This window comes from Mustelus asterias, chromosome 6, assembly GCF_964213995.1.
Source record: "Mustelus asterias chromosome 6, sMusAst1.hap1.1, whole genome shotgun sequence".
NCBI classification, from domain to species: Eukaryota; Metazoa; Chordata; class Chondrichthyes; order Carcharhiniformes; family Triakidae; genus Mustelus; species Mustelus asterias.
The window spans coordinates 52127782-52154489 of NC_135806.1; the positions used below are offsets into that span (position 1 = coordinate 52127782).

At 39.4% G+C, this 26708-nt stretch overlaps 1 protein-coding gene across 3 annotated transcripts in view; it reads right to left on the minus strand.

Moving 5' to 3' along the window:
- Positions 1 to 550: 550 nt before the first annotated feature.
- Positions 551 to 26708, minus strand: part of LOC144494859 (SWI/SNF-related matrix-associated actin-dependent regulator of chromatin subfamily A member 2-like) — a 132857-nt gene continuing 106699 nt past the window's right edge. For all 3 annotated transcript variants that reach the window (XM_078214314.1, XM_078214315.1, XM_078214313.1), the window contains exons 30-35: positions 26056 to 26273; positions 22546 to 22651; positions 15690 to 15791; positions 13313 to 13439; positions 5917 to 6062; positions 551 to 1139 (exon numbers count right to left, since the gene is read on the minus strand). In XM_078214314.1, coding sequence (XP_078070440.1) covers positions 1104 to 1139; positions 5917 to 6062; positions 13313 to 13439; positions 15690 to 15791; positions 22546 to 22651; positions 26056 to 26273 — 735 coding nt within the window. In that variant the 3' untranslated portion in view covers positions 551 to 1103. The remainder of the gene's footprint in view (positions 1140 to 5916; positions 6063 to 13312; positions 13440 to 15689; positions 15792 to 22545; positions 22652 to 26055; positions 26274 to 26708) is intronic.

The window sequence follows — 26708 nt, forward strand, 5'->3', positions numbered from 1 at the left end:
TGTCAAAAGAAGCTTGTATTTTCTGAAAGAAGGTCTTTGAGTTCAAGTGGAAAGTCATTTGCTCGGTCATATTTTTGCTCGCAACAAGTTAGTTCAGCATTTGGAGAACTGAGGGAGTGGAATCAACACATTCAAATCTCAAGTAAAAGCATCAATAAACAACTTGAGACCAGAATGTTTTCTATAATTAAGCATATGCTACAGATAAATATCACGTTTAAGAAAACATGGTATTTCATCACCTCCCACAAAACAGAACTTCACAAAGCTATTCAGATGACAGAATGTTGTTTAATTGCCATCCATTTCCACAAACGTCAAATCAACTTGGTACACCGTACTCTCATCTGTGCAATCTTTTTTACACAAGGTCTAAAAGTAATTCACAAATCACAAAATACAGTTTTACAATTCTTTCAAGAGATGACCTTTAACTAACCTTGACCTCAATTGTGGCAATATAAATAACATTTCAGGATTCCCCATGAAGTATCCTAACCTTGCTAAATTCCTAATTAGTGCTTAAATAAACACAGACAAAAAACTTCACTCTTTACAACTGAATTAGATTTTATTTGCCTTGGGCAATCAGATACACCAAAGACATTGTGCAAAGAAAGCAAGAATTAAGTACACTTAAGGAAAAGCTTATTACCAGCACTGGTTGCAAAACAATATTTTCAAAACAAATTGAACTAAAAGGGGATGTGCATAATGATACAAATTTTCCACTTGAATTATATTTGTCAGGATTTAAAGCTGTGGAGACACTGACCTTTAGGAACACAAAAAAAAGCTATGTTTTAATGTATATATAAACTGATACAATTCAAAAGCATTTTATTCAATTTGACAAGCATAAAGCAAATATATGGTGATGCAAACAGATGAATACTTAGGAAATGATTTTACTGCAGTCATGCCTACATAAAACTAAACTAAAGATTATACTGTTCTACTAACAGATTTACTTTCAGATAAAGGACAAGCTGGGGGAAGGGTAAAGGAGGGGAGGAGGAATTATGGATAGCTGTGCAACAAAACAGTTGATAAAGTTACAGAAACAAGGACTTGTCCATGAAGCAATTCACATTTTTAAAAAATCATTCATCTTCACTTCCACTGATATCAGATTGGTCCTGGAAAGGAACGAAAATCAACAATTTAATTTAAATTTGACAGAGCATTTTCATAAGAGATTATGACACATTTTTAAATCAGGAGCAAGACCTCAATTGCAGCTTCATATCAGTTTTGGCAGCTTGATGTTGATACATTTGGCAAAATCTCCAGCTTATTTCTAAAAAAATGCAATTAATTCTCGTGAAATATCACATCCAGAACAACTGCTTCCATATCCTTTATAGCAGTTTTGTTGTCATTACATTTTCAAATTTAAAACTAAATAATGCATAAAATATGTACAACAGTTGAGTTGTGTGTCTACTATATATAGTATCCTCGACATTTAATACACATACAGTTGATTTGGCAAAATGGATATTTCAGGAAACATTTGCATTCCACATAATCTTTGGTGGGCACTGAATCATTCCTGATGTCAAGTCACAGCCAAAGTTAAAACTTGAAAGGAATGAGATGTCAGGATTCATTTCATGCTGTTTCATCTGAGGAAATCAAATTACTGATAACATAAATCCCAGGTATTGGTACTTCAGAGCTAGAAGGAAAATAAGCTGTTTTGAAAATGAACCATCTTGCAGGAAGATGGCAATATAGGAACCTCTGATCTTATTTGGACAATTCTGCTGGAACTTATTTTCATAGCTCTAAGGTGCATGACTACCCCTAATATTTATCAGATTTCTTTACATCTCAAAATTAGCAGTTTACTACCATAAATCCTCAAATACACAGCATTCAAACAATTTAAAGCAAAAACATTTAGTTGAATGCAAAGGAAACTGGCGCATTAACAAGTGCATTTTTAGATCATAGAATCCCTACAGTGCAGAAGGGCCCCATTGAGTCTGCACCGATTCTCCAACAGAGCATCTTACCCAGGCCCTATCCCCCTAAACCCCCTAACTTACATCTTGAGACACTAAGGGAAAATGTAACATGGCCAATCAACCTAATCTGCCCATCTTTGGACTGTGGAGGGAAACCAGAGCATCTGGCGGAAATACACACACATTGAGGAGAATGTGCAAACTCCACACAGTCACCCAAGGCTGGAACTGAAACTGGATCCCTGGTGCTGAGGCAGCAGTGCTAACCATTGTGCCACTGTGCACGTTGTAATTAACGTGTTTAATGTTAAAATTTGATTTAAAGATCTGAAATGTTGCCTTCCTCCATTGAAAATTATATGGATAGGGAGAGGTGAGCAAGCAAGAATTGCCAACATTTACATAGAACAGTATTTATATTTGAATCTACACAGAAAATGTGATTTTGATGTAATATTTACAAACATTATATAATAATTTTCTAAAAAGACCTTGTCCTAGACTTTACTAAACTGAACTCCAGAGGTGAGGTGAGAATGTTACTTTTGACACCCTAACAAAACTGGAGCCAATGTGAATCAGGGGGAGGGACGGGACTCTCCGCTGGTTGGAGTCATATCTGGCAGCAAGGGAGATGGCTGTGGTTGCTGGAGGTCAGTCACCTCAGTTCCAGGATATTACTGCAGGAGTTCCACAGGGTAGTGTTCAAGGGCCAACCAACTTCAACTGCTTAAGAGCAGAAGTTGGGATGTTTGCTGATGATTACAATGTTCAGCACCAATTGTGATTCCTCCGATATATACCCAAATGCAAGACTTGGACACTATCCAATCTTAGGCTAATAAGTGGCAAGTATCATTCACACCACACAAATGACAGGCAATGACCATCTTCAACAAGAGAGAATCTACCCATCTCCCCATGACATTCAATAGCATTGCATCACTGAATCACCCACTACCAACATCCTGGGATTTACTACTGACCAGAAACTGAACTGGACTAGCCGTACAAGTACTGTGGCTACAAGAGCAGGTCAAAGGCTAGGAATCCTGAAGCGAGTAACTCACCTCCTGACTCCACAAAACCTGTCCACCATCTACAAGGCATAAGTCAGGAGCGTAATGGAATACTCTCCACCTGCCTGGGTGAGTGCAGCTCCAATAATTCTCAAGGAACCCAGCATTATCTTGGAAAAAGCAGCCTGCTTGATTGGCACTCCATCCACAAACACTCACTCCCTCCCACCCCTAATGCACAGTGGCAGCAGTGTGTAGCATCTACAAGATGCACTACAGGAATTCACCAAGGCTCCAGAGGCAACACTTTCCAAATCCGTGACAGCCACCATCTAGAAGTACAAGGGAATGTCACCACCTGGAGTTCCCTTCCAGGCCGATCACCATCCAGATTTGGAACTATACAACCAACTGATGCTGGGTCAAAATACTGGAACTTCCTCTCTAACAGCACTGTGAGTGTACCTACGCCACATGGACTGCAGCAGTTCAAGAAAGCTGCTCACCACTGGCACCGATGGCAATTAGGGATGAGCAATGCCCACATCCCATAAACAAATACAGAAGCGTTTCTGCTACAAAGGTGTGTTTGGACCTGTTGTGGTTTTCAGGTATTGGGGGTAGGATAGGTTGGGTCTTGGTGTGAAGTAATGCAGTGAGAGGCAGCCTCCTTGTTTGTTTTTTGGTTTTGCAATAGTAATTTATTCAAATTTCTGAGAATGGGACTGATGACCCAAACATTTAAGTCATTCACATTTTAAGTGGTTATTCTGCCACCAATTGTAATCCTGGATGTCAGAACAAAAATTTGCTTGAGTCAAGCACTGCTGTGGCAGCGATGTTGAGTGCAATTTGCATTTAATTACATCTGGTCATATGACGGTGGTTATAGTTTATGCTGCTCTTCCCATCACTTCCAGCCAAAGCAAGGAGATGGGGGAGAATCTGACATGCACTGTTCTGAGCCTATCAGCAGAAAATCTAAACCTGTCCTGTGTATTTAAAACAGCTGGCTCTGGTACAACACTAATCCTGAGGAAATGACCAATGGTGAAAGGGAATCATCCAAATGTAATTGTGGATTGGGAGCAGCCAGACAAGCAGGAGATTCGGGGGGGGGGTTAATTTATTTACAGTCTAAAACAAGTCAGAACAAGAAGAAATGCGTGGGTAATGGACTGTGTTCACATCTGTCCTGTTATCCTTGTTCTTCTGGTTAGTATAAGTTGCAGGTTTGGAAAGTGGAACCCCGGTGAGTTGCTGCACTGCATATTACAGCAATGTACACCATTGCCACTGTGCGGCTGTGATGGTAGAAGTGATTGTTCAAGGTGGTGGATGGGGCACCAATCCAGGCGATTCCTTTGCTCTGGATGGTTTCAAACTCATCAAAGTAATGTTGGAGTTGCATTCATCCAGTTAAGTAGAGAATATTTACTGCAGGCTTGACTTTTGTCTTGTGGAAAGGCTCTGGGAGTCAGAAAGTAAGTTACCCGCTGCAGGATTCCCAGCCTCTAACCTGCTCACATAGCCACAGAATTTATATAGCTTGTCTAGTGAAGTTACTGGCCAATGGTAATCCACAAATTGTTGATGGTGAGGGATTCAGCAATGGCAATGCCATTGGATGTCAAGAGGAGATGATTATATTTTCTCTTGTTGGAGAGGATGACTGGCACTTCTGTGACCCAAATGTTACTTGTCACTTATCAGCCCAATTTTGAATGTTGTCCAGGTGTTGCTATATGCAGGCATGGACTGTTTCAGTATCTGAGGAATTGCAAATGGTACTGAACACTGCAATCATCAGAAGGCTTCCACATTTCTGACTTTCTGTTGGAGGGAAGATCATTGAGGAAGCAGCTGAAGATGGTTGGGCCTCCAACAACCACAGCCATCTTCATTTGTGCTAAAAATGACCAATTAGTAGGAAATCAGGAATAAAATTCTCAATCTGGCTAGTGCTTTTTGATGTCACACTCGGTCAAGTGTCGCCTTAATGTTAAGAACATAGAACATTACAGCGCAGTACAGGCCCTTCGGCCCTCGGTGTTGCGCCGACCAGTGGAACCAATCTAAAGCCCCTCTAATCTACACTATTCCAATATCATCCATATGTTTATCCAATAACCATTTGAATGCTCTTAATGTCAGCCTTTCTTCATACGATTTTCCCACCATACCAGGCAACATCCTGGTAAATCTCCTCTGCACCCTTTCCAACACTTCCACATCTTTCCTATAATACGGCGACCAGAACTGTACGCAATACTCCAAATGCGGCCGCACCAGAGTTTTGTACAGTTGCAGCATGACCTCCTAAGGATAGTTATCCTCAACTCCCCTCTGGAATTCAGTTCTTTAATTCACATTTGGACCAAGGCTGGAGCTGAATGGCCTGGCGGAACCCAAACCGAGCATCAGTGTGCATGTTATTGCTGAGTAAGTGCCGCTGTCAACAACACCTTACCTGAAAGGCTTACAAGTATTCAAATAGACTAAAGTGAATTCAGGGAGTAAGCCTCAACAATGGATGAGCCTGTAGAACATCTTTTTACCTTTTTTCATATATACATAAACAAACATGATGGCAGAGGGGGAAGGGAAGCTAACAATTATTTCTCAATGAGTCACATGTATAGGGTATACTAGAAAATAAGAGCATTAGAAGTAGAGGAACAGCCATAAAATCAAATTCTTGATTAACTAATATTATCGAGAAGTGCAACAATCAGGAAAATTATTTCTGCTACACCATGTAAATGATCTAAAAAGTCACAAAAAGAAACTGCTCTAATTTGAATTCAAAGCCTCACAATGGCTCAAAGTGACACAACCAAGCTACACATCAGTTTCAAACTGAAGATTTTTGTATTCAAAATTGTTTTTCATGCAATAGTAAATCATCTTAATTAAAAACTTACGTTGTCATCTTGGTCATCATCACTGTCATCATCACTAATGACGGGCTTGATTTTAGCACGACTTAGCCTCTTCTTGCTTTTTCCTTTCTCACGACTTTTGTCACTGTCCTTTCGACCAAGCTTTATTTTAACTTTGACTGATTTTGCTGCAAGTCATATACAAGAAAGTATTTTACTTTCGAAATTCTATTTGCTGAACACGTGGAAACACATTATTATAAACACAAAAGAATAGATTGGTGTGTGTGTTACAAGGCTGTAACGCATTCACAGCTTCGATAACAATATTAATTTGCATGCTGTGTAAGTCAACTTTTCTTTAAGAAACTAGCTATTGATCACAACTGCATTATTTTGCCATATAGTTCTAAATCAGGTAGTAAGGGCAGAGAGTGTTTTACTACCCTGGAGCATGATCAAATACTGGCATTTGATTTCTAGGACAATATATATCATTATTGTAATCAAATCTCTCTTTCTGCCTATTTTGACTGAAAAGAATCCAAATTGGCAACTAGTAAAACTAAAACATACTGATGACATTTCTTTGGATGAGAGAGAAATCAGATCAGATTATAGTGGAATAAAAAAATAATTGGAACCTGTTCAAACTAATGCCAAGAAACAGCAGAATGTCATTGAAATGGAGTGGCCAAGATGGAAACTTCTTAAGGGGCAACACCTTAAGCAATATTTTCTTGTTTAATAACATTTCTACTGTCAAAAACCAAAATGATTTTCTTTATTGAGCTGAAACTACCTGCTAAGTAAAATGACTGGACAGCAGATACTTTAAAAATTACCTGAACAGTAGCAAAAATTGTCAAATATTTTCATAACCGTACCTTACAAATTCCAAATCCATTAAAATGGAGTCAGCCAGTTTACATAAAGACATCAGAGACAATCACCTTTGAGGAGTGTGAATGACCCCATTTCTGAACACATTCATAGAACATCCAGACAACCTGTGTATTCAATTGTGTGTGGGTCAAGCTATTAAACAACTTTAAACCCTGGTTAAGAAGGGAACTCTTCCAATTATAATCTAATCATGTCTAAACCATGTACCTGGAATCAACTGACTATGACCATTTTTTGATAACTGGTCAGTTTGAGAGCAGAAATCATGGGATGTGCTTTCAGAAAAAGATGTCTCCAGGCCAGTCAGAATAATAGACGCAGAAAGAGGAAGACCCTGAGGAGGCTCTTTCTTTCCCCACCCATTTGTAAGCCTGAACACTGCCTGTTGCTTGACAGGTAGCGTCAAAAATATCAGCAAATGCTACTGACTCCAGGTGACCAACTAGAAACCTGTCAGCGTGTCTCCTTTGCAGTCACAACACTTGAATGGTTAAAAACTCACTCAGTATTCTATCTTTTTAAAAAACCTGATGTGGTCAAATTAAAGGGAGGGGAGCCCTTCTATGAATTCTCACCTGACCATAATACTACCCACATGTGTAAAATTGAATATAATTCAACTCTTCAAGATAAATACTTCAACTTTTGCCTCACATTGTTTTTTGGACTAAATTCTGTCCTTCTATGTTAATATATATATCAAAAAATATTTACAATTTTTGATCAAGAACTTGTGCATCGCAATGTGCAGAACTGGAACCAAATAGGATGCAAGGTTTAGTCTATTAGCTTTAAGCCTCCTGGCCAGGGTGAGGTATCTAAATGGATACAAAATTGGCTTCTTCACAGAAGCCAGAGGGTGGTTGCAGAGAGTTGTTCTTCAAACTGGAGACCTGTGACCAGCAGTGTGCCTCAGGGATCAGGGCTGAGCCCACTGTTATTTGTCATTTACATTTGGATGAGAATATAGGGGGCACGGTTAGCAAGTTTGCAGATGACACCAAGATTGGTGGCATAGTGGACAGTGAAGAAAGTTATCTCCAATTGCAACGGGATCTTGATCAATTGGGCCAGTGGGCTGACGAATGGCAGATGGAGTTTAATTTAGACAAATGCGAGGCGATGCATTTTGGTAGACTGAACCAGGGCAGGACTTACTCAGTTAATGGTAGGGCGTTGGGGAGAGTTACAGAACAAAGAGATCTAGGGGTACATATTCATAGCTCCTTGAAAGTGGAGTCACAGATGGACAGAGTGGTGAAGAAAGCACTCGGCATGCTTGGTTTCATCAGTCAGAACATTGAATACAGGAGTTGGGACGTCTTGTTGAAGTTGTACAAGACATTGGCAAGGCCACACTTGGAATACTGTGTGCAATTCTGGTCACCCTATTATAGAAAGGATATTATTAAACTAGAAAGAATGCAGAAAAGATTTATTAGGATGCTGCCAGGACTTGATGGATTGAGTTATAAGGAGAGGCTGAATAGACTGGGACTTGTTTCTCTGGAGTGTAGGAGGCTGAGGGGTGACCTTATAGAGGTTTATAAAATACTGAGGGGCATAGACAAGATAGATAGTCAATATCTTTTCCCAAAAGTAGGGGAGTCTAAAACTAGAAGGCATAGGTTTAAGGTGAGAGGGGAGAGATACAAAAGTGTCCAGAGGGGCAATTTTTTCACAGAGGGTGGTGAGTGTCTGGAACAAGCTGCCAGAGGTAGTAGTAGAGGTGGGTACAATTTTGCCTTTTAAAAAGCATTTAGATAGTTACATGGGTATGATGGGTATAGAGGGATATGGGCCAAATGCGGGCAATTGGGATTAGCTTAGGGGTTTTTAAAAAAAAGGGCAGCATGGACATGTTGGGCCGAAGGGCCTGTTTCCATGCTGTAAACCTCTATGACTCTATGAAAGCCTAATTGGGAACCGTTTCCTCCCGAGTTGTAAGATAGGTTTACATCTGATGGATTCGTTTGAGGAATATTTCCTGGAAATCTGCCTTTTATAATTTCAGCATCTAGCACCGAAGAAAACAGTTTCTGTCAACCTTGTTTAGGATCAAATAATGGAGCAAGATTATAATTGATTCTTCCTTGAGACTATGCTTGTGTGGTGGCACGCCCATTGGAGTCAGTTAGTGTAGAAATCTGGAGGGTATTGACAATTATCATGTTCTCCACCTATAGAATTAATGCTGAAATATTCTGTCAACTCACCTGACAGATTTTTAAAGCTTTTTCATTCAAATCTAGTGAATCTTCATTTTCAACACAAAGAAAGGCTTTTAAGTAAGTTGATTCCAGTAAGTGTCTCCGCCAATTGCGTAATTAATGGATACCAACCACAACTCCCTTTTCAATGCCATTCCCATTCTTCATGGAAAACAATCTTGCCACCTAGGGGAACTTTTCATCTCTCTTTACCATCTGTTTTTGCTCTCTACCAATTCCCACATCTCACCATCTGTTTGCAGCTGCACACGCGTGACATGTTCCTACGTGCTTCTGAGTGCACTAGACTCTACGCACTAAATCAACCCACCAAACCTTAAACTGACCAATCAAAAACAGACAAAAATTGGATAGACAAAATCCAACTATCATTAGTATAAATACTATCAGAATAGTGGCAATGCAAAACCTGCATGTCCCTGTCCCTTTTCTTGACCCTGCGATCTGCAGCTACTCAAACTAGGTCCTGCTCAACATTTCCCAAGTTGTGTAGCTATCCAAAACTCTCTGTGAAAGCTGCTCCCTTTTAAATTACCAAAAGTTTAAATTGGCCACAGGTTTAAATAGTTTGTGCATTTCAAAATGAAAATAGGGGGAATGTTGCTCCTGTTCATTGTCTAGCAACATGCACCAAATAATTGTAGTGGTTCTTGGATTACAATCCTGTGAAATGAAACTCTTCAGATTTTTTTTCCATCATTTATGTTAATCACTTGAGTGAAATACCATGTTGTCACATCAGCAGAATTCTGCACACAATTGATGGCTCAGGACAAACTCTAACCAGCAATTTAACACAATAACAAAGGACGACTGAGACAGAAAATGTATAGATTAACATTTACAGAATTTGGCAATTCAGACGGTTCTTCTGTCAAAGAAGTCAACTGTTGAAATTATATTGGTACAGTTGAAGCCAAACTGTCTTTCAGTTGTATGGCGAATTCAACCTCCGCTATTTGTTTTTACTTTGAAATTGTTACTAGTTCATTTCCTGCTTCAAATATCACTTGCTATAATCGGTTTACACCTTCAAAATCTAAATCTTCAAGATGTCATATCCCCAATAAGGGGTAAAATATTCACACACCATTGTTTTGTTTTTGGGTCCTATACAATTTATGTTAGTTTATTCTTCAATCCAAGAATTTTCTTTCATGCACTAGATTTTTTATATTTGGAGTTTTTAATTCACAGAAATTTGTTGGAAGGAATTTTTAAGCCAAGATTTTCACATGGGTAACCACTGGGTTATTCTTTCATTATAAATTAATGTTCAAAAACAGTTTTCATCAGCTTGGTACAGTCATTCCTCAAAGGTTAATACGATTTTTGCCTTTATTTTGGCTGGATTTTTGCACTCAATCAGGCAGGCAGGAGTGATGTTCTCCTTTGGGCAAACATGAAATGTGGCATAATGATGTGAGCCGGCAATTCAACATCATCAAGCCAGTCTCAAATATTACGCATATAAATCAGAAACCGCCATTTTGAGTCACCAACTAACAAGCAATTGAGCTTGTTAAAAAGGCAGTTGTATGGGGTTTATTGTTGCACACTTGTATTTTTCAAGCCTTGGACAGAAAAACGCTCGCGTGAGTGTGCTTCATGACAAATATATTGAGGCAGAAGACCTGGATCACGAGCACATGTAGCATTCTGGTGGTGAAGGTAGCAGCATCTGCATGTTTTCTCAATTCATTCTGCAGTTTTCGGAGCCCTCAAGAAAAATTAAAGAGACGTTAAGAAACCACAGGACCATTAAACTTTTAGCCACAACTACATCCTGTTTGTGGCAATACCCCTCTCTTGCATGAAGTCTCAGTCTACAGTCCTGAATGGCCTCCTTTCTACTGACAGCCACTAATTGGACATGCTTGATTGGACAAGCTGAGGTGGCACAGGGCAAAGGACAAAGTTTCCATACTGTCACCCTCATCCTGCTGAAAAATATAAAATCCAGCCCCATCACTGGGAATTAATTGGTTTGAGATCATCTGCACACATTTCAACCGAGGTCATTGTTTAGTTATCAGAACTAGGAACCCTAAATAATTTTTGCTTCTCCTATTTTGGGAACACTGAGAACAATTTTTAATGACACACTGACACCAACATTTTGCTTTAAATGTTCACGGGATGTGGGCATTGCTGGCTAGGCTAGCATTTATTGCCCATCCCTAATTGCCTTGGAAAAGTTGGTGACGAGTCTCTTTCTTGAACTGCTGCAGTACATGTTATGTGGTGTAGGGATACCAACAATGCTGTTAGGAAGGGAGTTTTAGGGTTTTAACCCAGCAATAGTGAAAGAGCGGCAACATAGTTCCAAGTCAAAATGGAACTTGATGGGGATGGTGTCCTCAAACATCTGCTGTCCTTGTCCAAGAGGTTGTGGAAGGTGCTGTCAAAGGAACAGTAGAGCAGCTCATAGTGTAGATGGCATACACTGTTGTCACTATGCATTGGTGGTGGAAGGAATGACTGTTTATGGTGGTGGATGAGGCAGAGTGAACAATCATTCCTAATTAAAGGAACTTGTTCCATGTCCCATGTTGTTTGATGTTGGGACACTGTTTGTCCTTTATTTTATAATCATTGCTTCAGAGACCGCATGTGACTTTTCACTTCTTGGTTGAGTTCCTTGATTTGTGCACATGCATAGTAAGCAGCTGAGCATGCATATAGCACTCTCCTCATGATGGCCCATTCCTGCAGTCTGGACAACCCCTTCCCTCCACTAATTCCCCCATGCCAGCGTCCCATCGATTTTTTCCCCCAAGAGTTGGTCCCCCTGTGATGAGGTGTCAATCAAGTGGGTTGCTCTGTCCTGGATGATGTTGAGCTGCCTTATCCTGGTTGACGTTCCTGACATATGCCCATTAACTAATGGCCTATAAACAATTTAGCTTGACCAAGATGGAGACTAGAGGTCAAGTGACTCTGTTCCTGGATCATCGAAATGTAAATGACCACGAGAGTCTGGAGGACTCTCCCTTGATGAGCCATTCAAAATGCAGGACAACTTACGGAACTTTCAGCTCCTATTGTCTGGGTACTTACAGATACTCAAATAAAATTCTTTCCCAGAGTCCGTGAACTAGAAACCTAACAAAGAGAAGTATGAATAAATCTGTTTCTCACAAAAAGATGTATTGTTCACCTTCATTCCTCATTGCATAGCAATAGCTTCTCACTTAATTAAAATTACTTTTGCAGGAAGTAGGCTGGCCAGGCCAGAATTTGTGAGCCACGTGTGTGGATAATGGAGGTATTTATTCTGTAGTCACAAGGTCGAAACTGACTTCAGATAACATATCATCCCAAGGATCAGTCAACAACAGGTCAGTCTGGGACAAGCATCACAATGGGGAATCACCACCCAGCAATAATTACAGAACACTACTGAACAACCAGTTAACTCAGGCACTGACAGAGAGGTTAATTTGTTCTCACCTGTAAGAACATATCTCTATTCTACACAAGCTCAGTCACAATATTGCAAGAAAACCCAGTGACTTTCAACTTGCACTTATCGTCAAAGAACTAAGAGAACAACCCAACAGGTCTGCAACACCTTCATCTTAAAGGATTCATTTAAACCAAGTGATTTGTTTCATGTTATTCTGTAAATAACCTAAGTGCATGTGTAATCTTTAAAACTTATTTTTGTGTTTGTGCATTTGAAGGCATGAATGTTTTCATTGTGTCTACATTCTAGGTATTGTGTAAATAATTTTTTATTCCTTCTTTTTGATTCACACTCACCAGTCTGCCTATTTCTACCTGTCCTTTAACATTGTAAGATTCCAAAGGGAGGATTTTGTGCCTGCACTCACCGCAAATTCCAGTGCTAGAGAAAAATCAGCTGTGTAGCTGGCAAGCTGCACACCAGTTTTCTCACCAGGTCTAGCACTTAAAAAAGAAGAAATGGAAATTGTCACCCAAAAAGGTTTAAAATATTTCCTCTAAAATATTACCAACAACTGAGAGGTGGGAAAAAGCTATCCTACCACCACTCCCCGTCCTTAACACAGGCAAGTGGAGGATGTTCCATCACACTTCTGACTCATGCCTTGTAGATGGTGGACAGGCTTTGGGGAGTCAAGAGACGAGTTATTCACCACAGAAATTCCAGCTTCTGAATTACTCTTGTAACCACAGTACTTATATGGCTGATTCACTTCTGTTTCTGGGCAATGGTAACCCCCAGAATTTGACATAAATCCCCACCATTCACACTAGATATATAGTTAATATAACAAGCAACATTTAAAATGAATAGGGTAACATTGCAAACTCACACTCAGAACCTGACTCCTCTTCTTCATCATCATCTTCATTACTTTCCTCCTCGCTTTCTTCTTCTTTAGCAATCTTCTGCCTTGCACTTTTGAATACAGATTGAAGAACGATGGAATCTTCATAAATCTGTAACAAATCAATGTTTAAAGAAGAGTAACAGCATTTATTTACATATCAAACTGAAAGAAATGACCCCCAACCCTTTTTGCAAGTTAATGGGCTAGTATTTGGTCACAATTCATTATAAAAGATACTAATTAAAATATTTTCTTCCAATACTGTGCAATGTTACATTCTACTACACTATGATACAAGTGTAATAGAAGTGAAAGTTTTGATAAACAAACATTCCTAACTTTTAACTGGATTCAATTCTCAATTATAAAGTGAAAATGCAACTATGTAGGTCAGATGAAGCATTACCACAGAGACCGTGTCAGAATCACTCATCTTTCCCAAATCTGAGATATAAAAATTTCCTTTGTTGAAAAAGCAATCTATAAGGCTCTGAACAACATAAATCTTCAGTAATATTACTGGAGATAGAAAATTGATTTTTGATAGCACAAGGCTGAGAATTGGGATGTAGCAAAGTTTAAGCAATTGGGATGTAGCAGAGTTTAGGTATTTCTAAGTTAGAAGCATTTGTATTTCTAGAATTTTTCTAACTTTGTCAAGGTAGAAAAAGCCAACACTATTATTTCCATAGTTCAATTTAAACCTGAAATGTGATTTGAAAATGTTTTCTCCTCAAAGAATATTGGCTGTAAAACAGAAACAGTGAATAATCTAAAGAGACATGCTACAATCCAATAACAGAGATCTCAAAATCACTAAACATATTAACACGTTTGTATGGTACAAGCTGAGAACTAGGAATAAGACCAAAAAGACTGGGAAGTTCTGACTCAAGCAAGAACTGAAAAGAGGAATTGAATAAATAATGAGATCATCTGTTTTCAGGTTGGCAGAGGAGTAGGTGTGGGAAGGAACACTGGGAGAACTGTTTTCCTCTTTAAGCAGTACCACGTGATCTTTTACATCTGTAAGAGGGAGGCATGGAGGGTAGAGAACCATGTTTAATATCTACAACAATGTAACACTCCCTCAGTATTGCAGTGAAGTGCTAGTCTGATGATTTATGGCCTGGAATTGCTGTTATGGACAGAATCGGGAAATAGACTGGACATGGGCAGGCTTTGCCAAGGTGAAATCACACCCAGAGTTCCATTCATATTTATATAAACCTGAATATAGAATCTCCAATGACTCAGCACAATTGAACAGGGTTATCAACCAGAACCAGCTCAAGAATATTCAACTAACTAAGTTAAAATGAAAATTTGTTCATACAATTACTGATGAATCAGTCCAATTAGAAGTTTCAATTGATGAGCAGATCTTAACTACTGAGGGAAGATCAACGGAGTTGAAATGATTTCAAATTCAAAGTAATTGTAGCATCAGAATGAGAGGGGGAGCTGACTGAGGCTTCAACTGACTGGTCACTGCAGCTGCAGATGGTGGATTAATGGGTAACCATGGGTGCAATACGATAATGAACACCCCCAAATGGGCACAGTCAGCAGAAGCTTGCCATGCTCATCTGGGTGTGTAGTCAGATTTGTGGGTGGGGATTGTGTCAGATGAATTAATTAACGCAGAAACTCCAGCGCAAGCATATTAGTACTAATATCAGAGTTAATGAAGTGTGGAGTCTTTACTTTTCTAAGAGAAGTATGTCACGGTTCTGTAATCAGCTGCACTGATCTTCTGTTCCTGTCAATTTGATCCCTGTAGCAAATCTAATTTGGAGTTTAAAGCTCAAGTCACGAATAGTATTTATCTCTCTGCTATCTTAAATAATGTGAACATGGAAGTTTCAAATCAGTAAGCAAGGCAAAAGTTTATTTGACTCATTGGCAACACACTCCAATATTTTATGTATCAGCATACTTTGGGGGTTTACAGGAGTGATCCTTGGTATCATTGATGCCAAGAAACATTGATGAAAATGTAATATTTTATGATAATATAATGGTAAGCATACAAAGGAAATGGGAGCTGCAAAACTTCAAATTCTAAAATAATAAACATTAGCAATTTTTGTATCATCAATCTCAAATGCTTAAATCTTAATATATTTCTACAGGCCTCACTTAGAATTATTAATTCATGGAAAAAATACAAACTTAATTATTTGTTACACTGTTGCAATTCTTGTCAAAACAGGTTTTGACTATGTTTTACGAGACAGTCTCCTTCAACTAGTCCTTATCCTGCCGAGAGTTCAGTTCAAAGAATCACCATATTTACACCTTCACAGTATACAACAGAATTCAGTTAATTCTAATATTAATTGAATGAAACACTAACCTGCGATCCTTCCAGGTTGAATGTCTGAGCATTATGACATAACAACATTACATCCTTTTCTAGATCCCCCAGGCTCCGATACTTATGGTTGCGAATACGGTCCTATACAAACAGAATTGATGTTATTAGAATCAAAAAAATGCCACATCATCTCAGGAGACAACCATTTGGTCATCAAGTCCATTGAGCAAGGATAATCTAGTTTGTCCCCCTTCCCCATCCTTTCTGTCACGCCCTACAATTTTTTCCTTCCCAAGTACTTACTAATTTCCTCTTGAAAGCAATGATTCAATCCACCTCCACCACATTTTCAAGCAGAGCATTATAGATCATAATCACATGCACAGTTAAAAAATTCTTTCCTCATGTGACCTTTGGGTTATTTTTTGTCATTCATCCTAAATCGATGGCCTCCGATTCTAGATGCTTCTGACAATGGCAATAGTTTATTTTATCTATTTTGTCTAGATTCTCCATTATTTTAAAACCTCCATCAAATCTCCTCACAACCTTCTCTTCGATAAGGAGCACCACCTGTTTCTCCAATCTATCCATGTAATTAATTCTGTGCCCCCTCTTGAAGGCCTTTTCATTCATTCTAAAGTGAAGTACCTCAAATGTTTAAAACCTTGTGCATGGTGCACATTCTCTATCTGTGAGGGACTAAGACCTCACACTGTATATTTTTATTTATATTATACTCATTACTATTTCTAAATTTGAAAACTAAACCTTGGCTGAACAAGGTCCTTAAAACAGCTGAACCCATGTCTATCTGAGGCCCAGAACAAAAGAAGTCCCTTTGCAGTTTCAGGTAAACTCAGCAGCTCATTATCTGAGGAGCCATTAACAATCACCTGAGGACTGCATAGACCATCTTGAAAAGGAGGTATAGAAAGCCATTTTAATTTAATAATCTAGGGTTACCAGCTGCAGACTGAGAGTCGAAAACAAAGGTTCTTTCAATCTTCCTCTCAACTCATAATGGCTGGGACATTTAGCAGTCTTTGACATCCAGTCAAATTCCAGATGATGGATACACATCCTTTGTTGAAGATCTGGAGGGGTTATGTGACACATGCCTCTGGCTTGTGGAAAAAGTAATATTGCCTTGCTGAACTAAAGAGTTCAGTCTGCTATTTTAACATCTGACTAGCAGGCCATACTGAAAGAACTCTAGCCCAGGTTGGACACCTGGCACCATCTACCCTGCTTTTGCTGAAAGTTCTGTACTATAGAAAACCCTTGAGCACCGATTTCACTATGTGAAGTCAATATCACTGGAGAAGTAAATTATACCACATCGGTTCTCTGCCCACTGATCTCAGTGAAGGAATAGCTTATTGGACTTTGCTTCTGGACTCTGTAACCCACATGAAACAATATTTATTTTCTCACTGGTCTCTGCCCTGTAAACCTTTTCTCTATCCCTCTGTTTATTCTTTGAGTGCAGAGGCAATGTTGCAAACCCTTCTCCTGTGTTGAGTGGGTGCAAATAAACTTTGAGTTCATCCCATCTGAAGTTTGCGATGTCATTATTAATAGAAAACTGGATCACACAAAAAAAACTGCACCGAGGGATTGGGAAACACGCCACTGCTTATAAACAGGAAACAAATCCAAACATCCTTCTGCTTACAGATGGGTGGTGAGAGGAGAAATTAGTACTGTTTAAATGAATTCCTCTCCTGTCCTTAACAAGAACCTCAATAGTTTTCTAATTGTATTTGGTTTTGGAATTTTTTGCTATTGCCTTGGCAGTATGTCCATTCCAAGGAAAATAATTAGTGAAAACCACATAGCACATGCAGGAGTTAATTGTAGGTCAAATCAAGTGGGCAAAAAATTCCCTGAAGGACATGAATGATAATCAGTTGTTTTGGTCAAACAATTGGTGGTTTCTTAGCCACATTTCTGGAACAAATTACTAGATTTATTCAAATTTGCAGATTGTCACAATAGGATTTGAACTCATCTTCTGACTGGTTCAGTGTAAATATCATTACATAGCTATGTCCTTTCAATTCTTATATCAGCATGTACAACAGAACTTCTCTCTGTAACCTCACATACCTCAAGGGGACAAGAATACAAAGGGATAACAGTCATGATACAGTTGTATGAAATTTCTAGTAAGATCCCACGTAAAGTGCTTATTCAGTTCTGGACACTGCAATTCAAGAAGATTACATGGCTTTGCAGGGGGTGCAGTGCAGATTCACACCAAGGCTAAATGGATTAAATTGTGAGGAGTGGTTGCATAGAGTAGGCTTGTATTCCTTTGAGTATAGAAGATTAAGGATGTGATCAATTGAGGTGTTTAGATAGAGAAAAACTATTTGGAGGGACAATTCAGAACAAGGGGGCAGAACCTTTAAATTAAAGCGCAGCTGTTCAGAGGTGAGTGGTGATATCAGGAACCGTTTTTCCCCTCACACAGAGTATAGAGGAATTCTGGAACTCTTTCTCCAAAAAAAAACTTAGGCAGCAAGGTCAAGTGAACATTTCAAAACTGAGACTGATGTTTTGTTATTCCAAAGTAGTAACAATTACAAAACCATGAGAGTAGATGGGAATTAAGATGAATGTCAGACATGATCTAACTGAATGGAGCAACCAGCTCAAAGGGTTAAGTGACCTACTCTTACAACCTTTTTGGAATTTTCTGGCAGTTTTGACTCATTCTATTGCTACAGTCACAACATAAATGCTATCTAAATTTGTAACAAGGCATTCCTGAATCTGCACCAGGGTACAACATCACACTGAAACCAGGAAGAGGTAGAGCTACTCCAAGTCAGTTTAACTTCAGAGTCTGCTCAGACTTGGCATCCAAGCTACAACTGAAGTGTAATAATGGTTTAATGTAGTTTCAACTTTGCACCTTCTGCTTATGGAACATTAATGTAATCTAAAAGGAATTAAACAGCATCCAAGCTCGATGCAAATTTAGAAAAATGCAACACTGAATTTTATAATCAGTCTAATTTACACTTTCTATCTCCTGCCTTGGCGCTTTAATGTAAAGCCAAGTGACAGTATAATTTTGCACTCTCTATAGAATACAATAGTTGCATAATGTCTTCAAGTAACCAAGCACTCAAAGCCAGGATTCAGAAAGCAACCTACTTCTCAAGTGAACTAACCATCCAGCATTTAAAAAATACAGAATGATTACACCTTTTGATCACAATTATTTGTTTTATACTGTCATTACAGAACAGTGCATCTTCTAACTTAACATGATCCATCCCACTGCAGATGTGTATTTTACATATGGATCAAAAATACTGCATTTAATTGTACAATATAGAATGAGCTATAAATCATTCTGAAAAGATCTCAACAATATCACACAACTGTGTTTATTTCACAGCAAAGTGATGTAAGGGATCATTAATCGTGCCATCAACAGCATTTACTCAGCAATAACTTGTTCACTAACACTCAGTTTTAGGTTCTACCAGGGCCACTCAGCTGTAGATCTCATGAGAGCCTTTGTCCAAACATGGATCAATGAGCTGATTCCAAAGGTGAGTTGAGCATGACAGCCCCTGACATCAAGGCAGCATTTGACCAAACATGGCATCAATCATGGCACCAAGGAGCCCAACAAAACTAAAGTCAATTTGAATTAGGGAGGAAACTCTACACTGGTTGAAGTCATTACTAGCATAAAAGGTGGTGGTTGTTGAATGCCAATTATCTCAGTCCTGGGGTATCACTAAAGGAGTTCTTTCTACCATTGATGGTTAGTGGCAGTAGTGTGTACCATCTATAAAATGCACTGCTCCTTTGACAGCACTTTCTAAATCTACCATCTAGAAGGGCAAGGGCAACAAATGCATGGAAACATCACCACCTACAAGTTCCACTGCAGGTTATACACCATTCTGACTTAAGCTCGGGAAAATGTGTCCCAGATGTTTCGATTTATGTTCTGGAGGGGTATGGGGGGTTGCTAACAGGATTCAGGCTTGACGCCCATTGAAACTGTGCAGAGGCAGCCACAAAGGCTACTAGGTGCGGAGTCAGGCTGTTAAGTCCTGTCTCGTGCTCTGGGACTGTGTCCTGGTCATAGAAATACAAGCAAACCAAAAACAGCCCTTTAGCCCTCACCCTCACACACTCCTCACCCTACTTCATGCTCCCCACCCATCCCACAGCCCCTTATACTCTCCATGCCAATCTTTTCCCCTCTCCCCATCAGGTTTCTTTATGCCAACTTAGTGCCAACTCAACTCCCACAGAGCACCGTTTGCCCTTACACTCTCCATGTCAACTCACCCAGTGTTTGCTACATGGGCAGACTTCAGGAGCCTTGGTGAAATGAAATAAAATGAGGTTCTAAGTGTCTGTTGATGACTACTATTTAAAAACATATTCATAAAAACCCACATAACTGATTAGAGCTTAATTACTTATGAAAACATTTGTATTCATATTCACATATCAAATACTTTATAATCACTTGGAGCTATCAATCAAACAGTAAGCTTACAGGCCCCACACTGTGATAATGATAGGCTGTGCCGTGAGTCATGCAGCACTAATTCTACAATAACTTACAGGCTTATGTCAATAGTTGCAAGCATTGAGTTTTTTTCAAACGGCAGGCTGTTCTTTTTCCAAAACTTTAAAGAGCTTTATTTAAATATCTTGACAGTTCCAGAGTTTATCCACTCTTTTCACACTGACGTCTACTTTTAACAATCCCAATTGGTACCGGAACCTCTCCTAGATAAATACCTGCACCTCTGGCAGCATTAGACTTTTTACTCAAATGACTAAAGCTCACAAGCCATGTTTTGGACATCTCACCAATAAAGATTAACTCTGCCTGAAGACAGCTACATTTTTTACACGTGAGGTACCTCCGTGAATCATGGATGTGCAAACCACAATCTGCCCCATTCCTCCCTGGCGAAAATGGTGAGTGCGAGGTTCAAATGGGACTTCCGGAATCAGGGTTCCAGCGCCATTTTGATTAATAGGCAGAACCCATCCATTGTTGTGAAAATTCAGGCCTTGAGTCTTAAATAACTGGGTATACATCATCCATGTTAATTGTCTAAAAACAACTTATTGACTGGTATTGGATGATGCATAATTAAAGGCAGACTTATAAAGTTTCACTTGGTAAAATTAAAATGACATGCAACAAGTGGAAAACTATTGATAAGGCAAAAGTTAAGGAAGTTAGAAAGCATTCATTAGCCCAATGGAAAACAATTAAGGAAACCAGCTTATTAATTGAAGTTGTTGCTGAAGGAAAAATTCAAATAGGTTCTCCTCATATGGATAAAGGCAAAATATTGCGGATGCTGAAAGCTATTCTCTCTCCAAAGATGCTCTCAGACCTGCTAAAATTTTCCAGCATTTTCTGTTTTTGTCTCCTCATATGGAGTTGTATTTTAATTTTTGTATAATCATATTGTGGGGAAAATAGTATATTGTCATACGGTCAGGATTAATTTATAAAAAGTGGCAGTTTGCATTGTGTATTTGGAATTATAAAAACCAGAGTTTAGAACTGTGGCATGTTTCGATTCTCAAATCAAACCATCTTTCACAAATACTCTGCTAAGCATATGATAAGTGCTATTTCATGCATTGAATATTAAAAAATCTATAACACATGATATTAATGATGAAAAACGTAATTGGTTTGAGTGGATAGAACATCTAAATCATAAATAAATCTATTCTGAAAACACTTCAATCTGAATCCAGTGCAACAGAAACATAAAGCAAACACAGCATTATATGGAACTAATTGAGGTACTTGGTGAGACCACATTTGGAATATTGTGTGCAGTTCTGGTCACCTCACTATAAGAAGGATGTGGAAGCGCTGGAAAGAGTGCAGAGGAGATTTACCAGGATGCTGCCTGGTTTGGAGGGTAGGTCTTATGAGGAAAGGTTGAGGGAGCTAGGGCTGTTCTCTCTGGAGCGGAGGAGGCTGAGGGGAAACTTAATAGAGGTTTATAAAATGATGAAGGGGATAGATAGAGTGAACGTTCAAAGACTATTTCCTCGGGTGGATGGAGCTATTACAAGGGGGCATAACTATAGGGTTCGTGGTGGGAGATATAGGAAGGATATCAGAGGTAGGTTCTTTACGCAGAGAGTGGTTGGGGTGTGGAATGGACTGCCTGCAGTGATAGTGGAGTCAGCATTTTAGGAAGATTTAAGCGGTTATTGGATAGGCACATGGAGCACACCAGGATGATAGGGAGTGGGATAGCTTGATCTTGGTTTCAGATAAAGCTCGGCACAACATCGTGGGCCGAAGGGCCTGTTCTGTGCTGTACTGTTCTATGTTCTACTTTTAGTTTCAGTTCTTTGCAAGCACAAGTTTTTCATTCGAGGAGAACATTGCCTGAATAGAAAGATGGTGCTGGCACATTTTGGTTAGGAGGATAGGGAGAAGAAAACAAACAAATTCGAGACCTTTGAACAGAGAGTAATAAAGTTCATGCAATATCTCATCACTCTTCATCAGGGCCTTTAAAACAAAGAGGAGCGTTGTGCCAAAAAGACAAAATTCCTTATACAAGACATTCCTGCCTTCAAAGTAAATTCCATATTTCATTTTTGGTTCAACATTTACAGCGTGCTATCTTCTCTCCAACAAGGCCACTTAAGTAACCATTTATTTTTAAATAGCATTTTTAAAATCGCCTTGAGATATTTAATTTTGAATGCAAGTCCTACTCAACATTTTCCATGTTAAACTGGATGGTGAAAATTTGCACGAATTCTTTCATTCAATTCATTTTTAAAGTAAAATCTGATTATTTTTTAGTGGTAAAACAATTGTTTGTAACTGCTCTGTTATAAAGATCTATCCCACCTTGATTTTTTTGAAATCCACAGGTTTTCTGATTAGCTCATAGTATTCAGGCAGCTCTTTCCGTGAAGGCAATTGGATAAAAACCTCACTCAGCTGTCGGCTCAAGCTAGTTTCAAGGCAAAAGTAAATGCAAATAGATTAGTTCTACACACACACACAAAAACACACATCACTAATACATTACAAAAACAATTTGTATGAATTCAATCCAAACTCCATCTGTACATATATCTGAAATTCACTTTCTTTCAACTGTAAATTCATTATTACACTCAGTGTCACACTAAAAGCAGCCCCAAAGTTTATTTACGATTGATCGTAAAATCTTCTCCCTCACCTAATCTACACCTATTAGTCACAGGAAATCATGGACACACTCAGCAGAATCTGTTGTGGGAGAAACAAAGATAACTTTTTCAGGTTGATGACCTTTCAATAAAACAGATAATGTCTGATTTGCTGAGTATTTCCAATACTTTGTTTTAATTTCAGATTTCCATCATCAATAGTATTTTGATTGTCCTATTAATCATAGAATCATACAGTGCAGAAGAGTGGTGGCACTGCTGCCTCTGCGCCAGGGACCCAGGTTCAACTTTAGCCTCGGGTCACTGTCTGTGTGGAGTTTGTACGTTCTGCCAGTGTTTGTGTGGGTTTCCTCCAAGTGCTCCAGTTTCCTCCCACAATCCAAATATGTGTGGGTTAGTTGATTGGCCGTGCTAAATTGCCCTTTAGTGTCAGGGGAACTAGCAGGGTAAATACGTGGGGTTATGGGGATAGGGCCGGGTGGGATTGTTGTCAGTGTGGGTTCATGGGCTGAATGGCCTCCTTCTGCACTGAGGGATTCTATGAAGAGGCCTTTCGGCCCATTGAGTCTGCAATGACGTGCAAGAAACACTTGACTTCCCACCTAATCCCATTTACCAGCACTTGGCCCATAGCCTTGAATGTTATGTCATGCTGAGTGCTCATCAAGGTACTTTTTAAAGGTTGTGAGGCAGCTCGCCTCCAATACCCTCACCACCCTCTAGACAAAAAAGGTCTGTCCTCACACCCCCCCTTAAATCTCCTGCCCCTCACCTTGAACTTGTGACTCCTCGTGACTGACTCTTCCACTCTGTCCATGCCCCTCAATCTTGTACACCCCAATTAGGTCGCCCCTCAGTCTTCTCTGCTCCAACGAAAACAACCCAAGCCTACTCAACCTCTCTTCATAACTTAAATGTTCCATCCCATCTCAGGCTGCATCCTCGTGAATCTCCTCTGCACTCCCTCCAGTGCAATTAAATCCTTCCTATAATGTGGCAACCAGAACTGCACACAGTACTCTAGCTGTGAACTCACCAAAGTTCTATACAACTCTAACATGACTTCCCTGCTTTTGTAATCTATGCCTTGATTGATAAAGGCAAGTGTCCCATATGCCTTTTTCACCACCCTACTAACATGCCCTTCAGTCTATTTGTCTATTTTTGAAGGCATTGCAGTATTTCGCATATGCCATAAAGATGCACCATGCTTTTTGTGTAAATTTGTTTATTTAATCAGATTGTGGAAATATCTTGGTCTGGATCTTCTGACCTCCAGATAGTCAAGATATCAGACATACCTCCCAAGTGTTTCCCCTCAGAAATTCCAATGCAAGCAGTCCTTGGGAATTATATAGGAAGTTTGAACTTCTGATGGGCAATTTCCCTACTCTGCGGGACACCGAGAAAAAGTCTTCACATCTGAGTCAGACTTCAGACAGTTTTGACTTACTTACCTAGATAGTTATGTTAGAGAGGGAAAAGAAACGACTGTAACCCGTGGTGACTATACAACTGACGCCCCCCTCCCCCCCCCTGCATCACTCACACTTACCCTCCGACTAGCTCCCACAACTGACTGCCCACCCTCGAACCGAACTGACTGGTCCCTATTACCCAATCAGCCCCATCACTTGATTCCCCCACCTCTGCCCACACACTTGATCCGAATAGCCCTATCACCAGAACCACCCTGCCCCCAACCTGACTTCCCCCAAGCCAACCATCCCCACCACCCAACTTCACCCTGTCCTGACCATACCATTGACACACTTACCCCTTATATCACCTCACCCACCTACCACCTGTCACCTTATCACTTGCCTTGCCCACCCTACCTCCTGACACAATTACTTTCTCTCTGTAGCTTTTCAAAGAAGCTTTGGGACATTTAAACTCTATTTACAGATTACAGCAGCTCATAATGTAAAGCGGGGAGCTGTTTCTGCACGGATTCTCTTTGTTGTTCCCTCTGAGGTTCCCTGCACTGTGTCAATTCTGCAGGGTCCTCCATCAGAAGAATGGGAGGAAGGTGAGTATTATTTCGTCTGATCAGGATCAGAAATGGGGGTTCCCACCCTGAGTAGATGATTTAGGCCTTTATGTGCCTCCTTCAGTAAGTAAGTATGCAGCTAGAGTCAAAAACTCTTGGATTATCTCAAAACTCTTGGATTAGCCCTAACAAAGGAAGACTTATTTCAATGAGCTGTAGTCTGAGGCAGCCACAGTAGATCATGCACCAGTGAATTAGAAAAGCTGTGTATACAATAATATCCCAAGTGGGCAGAAACAGGTTGAAAAACAATTGCAACATATGTGTTTTCAATTGCCTATGCATTGTATCAACTCCACTATAACTCAATTGGTTGAAGGCAATCAAATTAGTTAAATACAATTTAAGTTTTGATGAGGTAGCAGAGAAAGTTGAAGAGGGTAATATGGTTGATATGGTATACAAAGGCTTACAAAAGGTGGCTGATAAAATGCCACATAACAGGCTTGCTATCAAAGCTGAAACCCATGTAATAAAAGGGACAATGACAGCATAGATGCAAAAATGGCAGATTGACATGACATACAAAGTAGATGCAAATGCATCTTTTTTTGAACTTGAAGGTATACAGTGAGGCTCCCCAAAGGGTCAGTATTAGGACCACTACTGTTCATGATATATATTAATGCTCCAGATTTGGATGTACAGGGAGCAATTTCAAAATTTGCAAATTTTGTAAAAAACTTGGAAGCTGTGTGAACTGAGGGGGCTAGTGATAAACTTCAAGGGATCATAGGCACGCTACTGCACTGGAAAAATTGATTGGACTACAGGGAATAGACAGGGGAGCGAGATTAACTGAGTGGCTCCTGAAGAGAGGCAGCCTCATTCAATGCTGTAACCATATTATAATTCTATAATCTCTTTTAATTGAAGACTGCTGACCCAAGAATTGGCCTCTGAGAAGAGTTGCAATCAAAGGTCATTTCGGAAGAAACTACTGTGTTTTTCATTTATCTCCTATGTAATTCAAAGATGGTTGCTGCTATTTATATTTCATCCAAGATAAGTTCGACATTGGAAAGCAAAGCTCGATGCCTTAAATATTAATTTATATGCTGCTGGAAGGTTGAATTTTTGGAGCGATTGAAATGCAAATGAGGTGCTTGGTTTCAAAAGGTAAGAATTTAAAAGTGAAACTTATTTTACCTGTCTCTGTAGTTAATAACGGTATCAATAATTGCATTCATCTGTTTTGTGATTCTCGGTGGATTTGGAGACAGTTTTTCAGCTGGAGGTCTGCCTCTTTTTTTCTTCTTCTTTCCATCGTCTTTTGATGGATCTTTATCTACATTTCTTCTGCGTTTTCTAGCTTTCTTCTGACGTATTTCCTCTTCCATTTCTTCTAAATTACCGTCTTCAATTGCCTAATTAAAAACATTACAAGTTTACCACCCTCTTCAAAATTTGGAATTTAAGTCTTTATACAGGTTTACCATGAGAATATAGTTGATGGTGACTCTTTAGATGGTTGGCCTAGAAACTCCACTTTATTTAATTGGAGGATAATTTAAAAAGTGAAGTTACCACAGTCCATTCATTACCCTTTATTTTTGCCACCATGTCTTTCAACAGCAAGAAGAAATACAGATCCCGCAAGACTCTCAATTTGTATTCCAGACTTGTTTCTACTCTTCTCCACAAAAATAAAAAAACTGCCAAAAAGTTATTCCACAATGGATCTGGGATCCCTGATAGTTTCAGTTCACAAGGAGTCAATTTCTACCAGCTGTACAACTAACAAAATGGGTGAAAACCATCAAGCAAACACTGAGGTTGTACATCAGTGATGTGATCCCTAC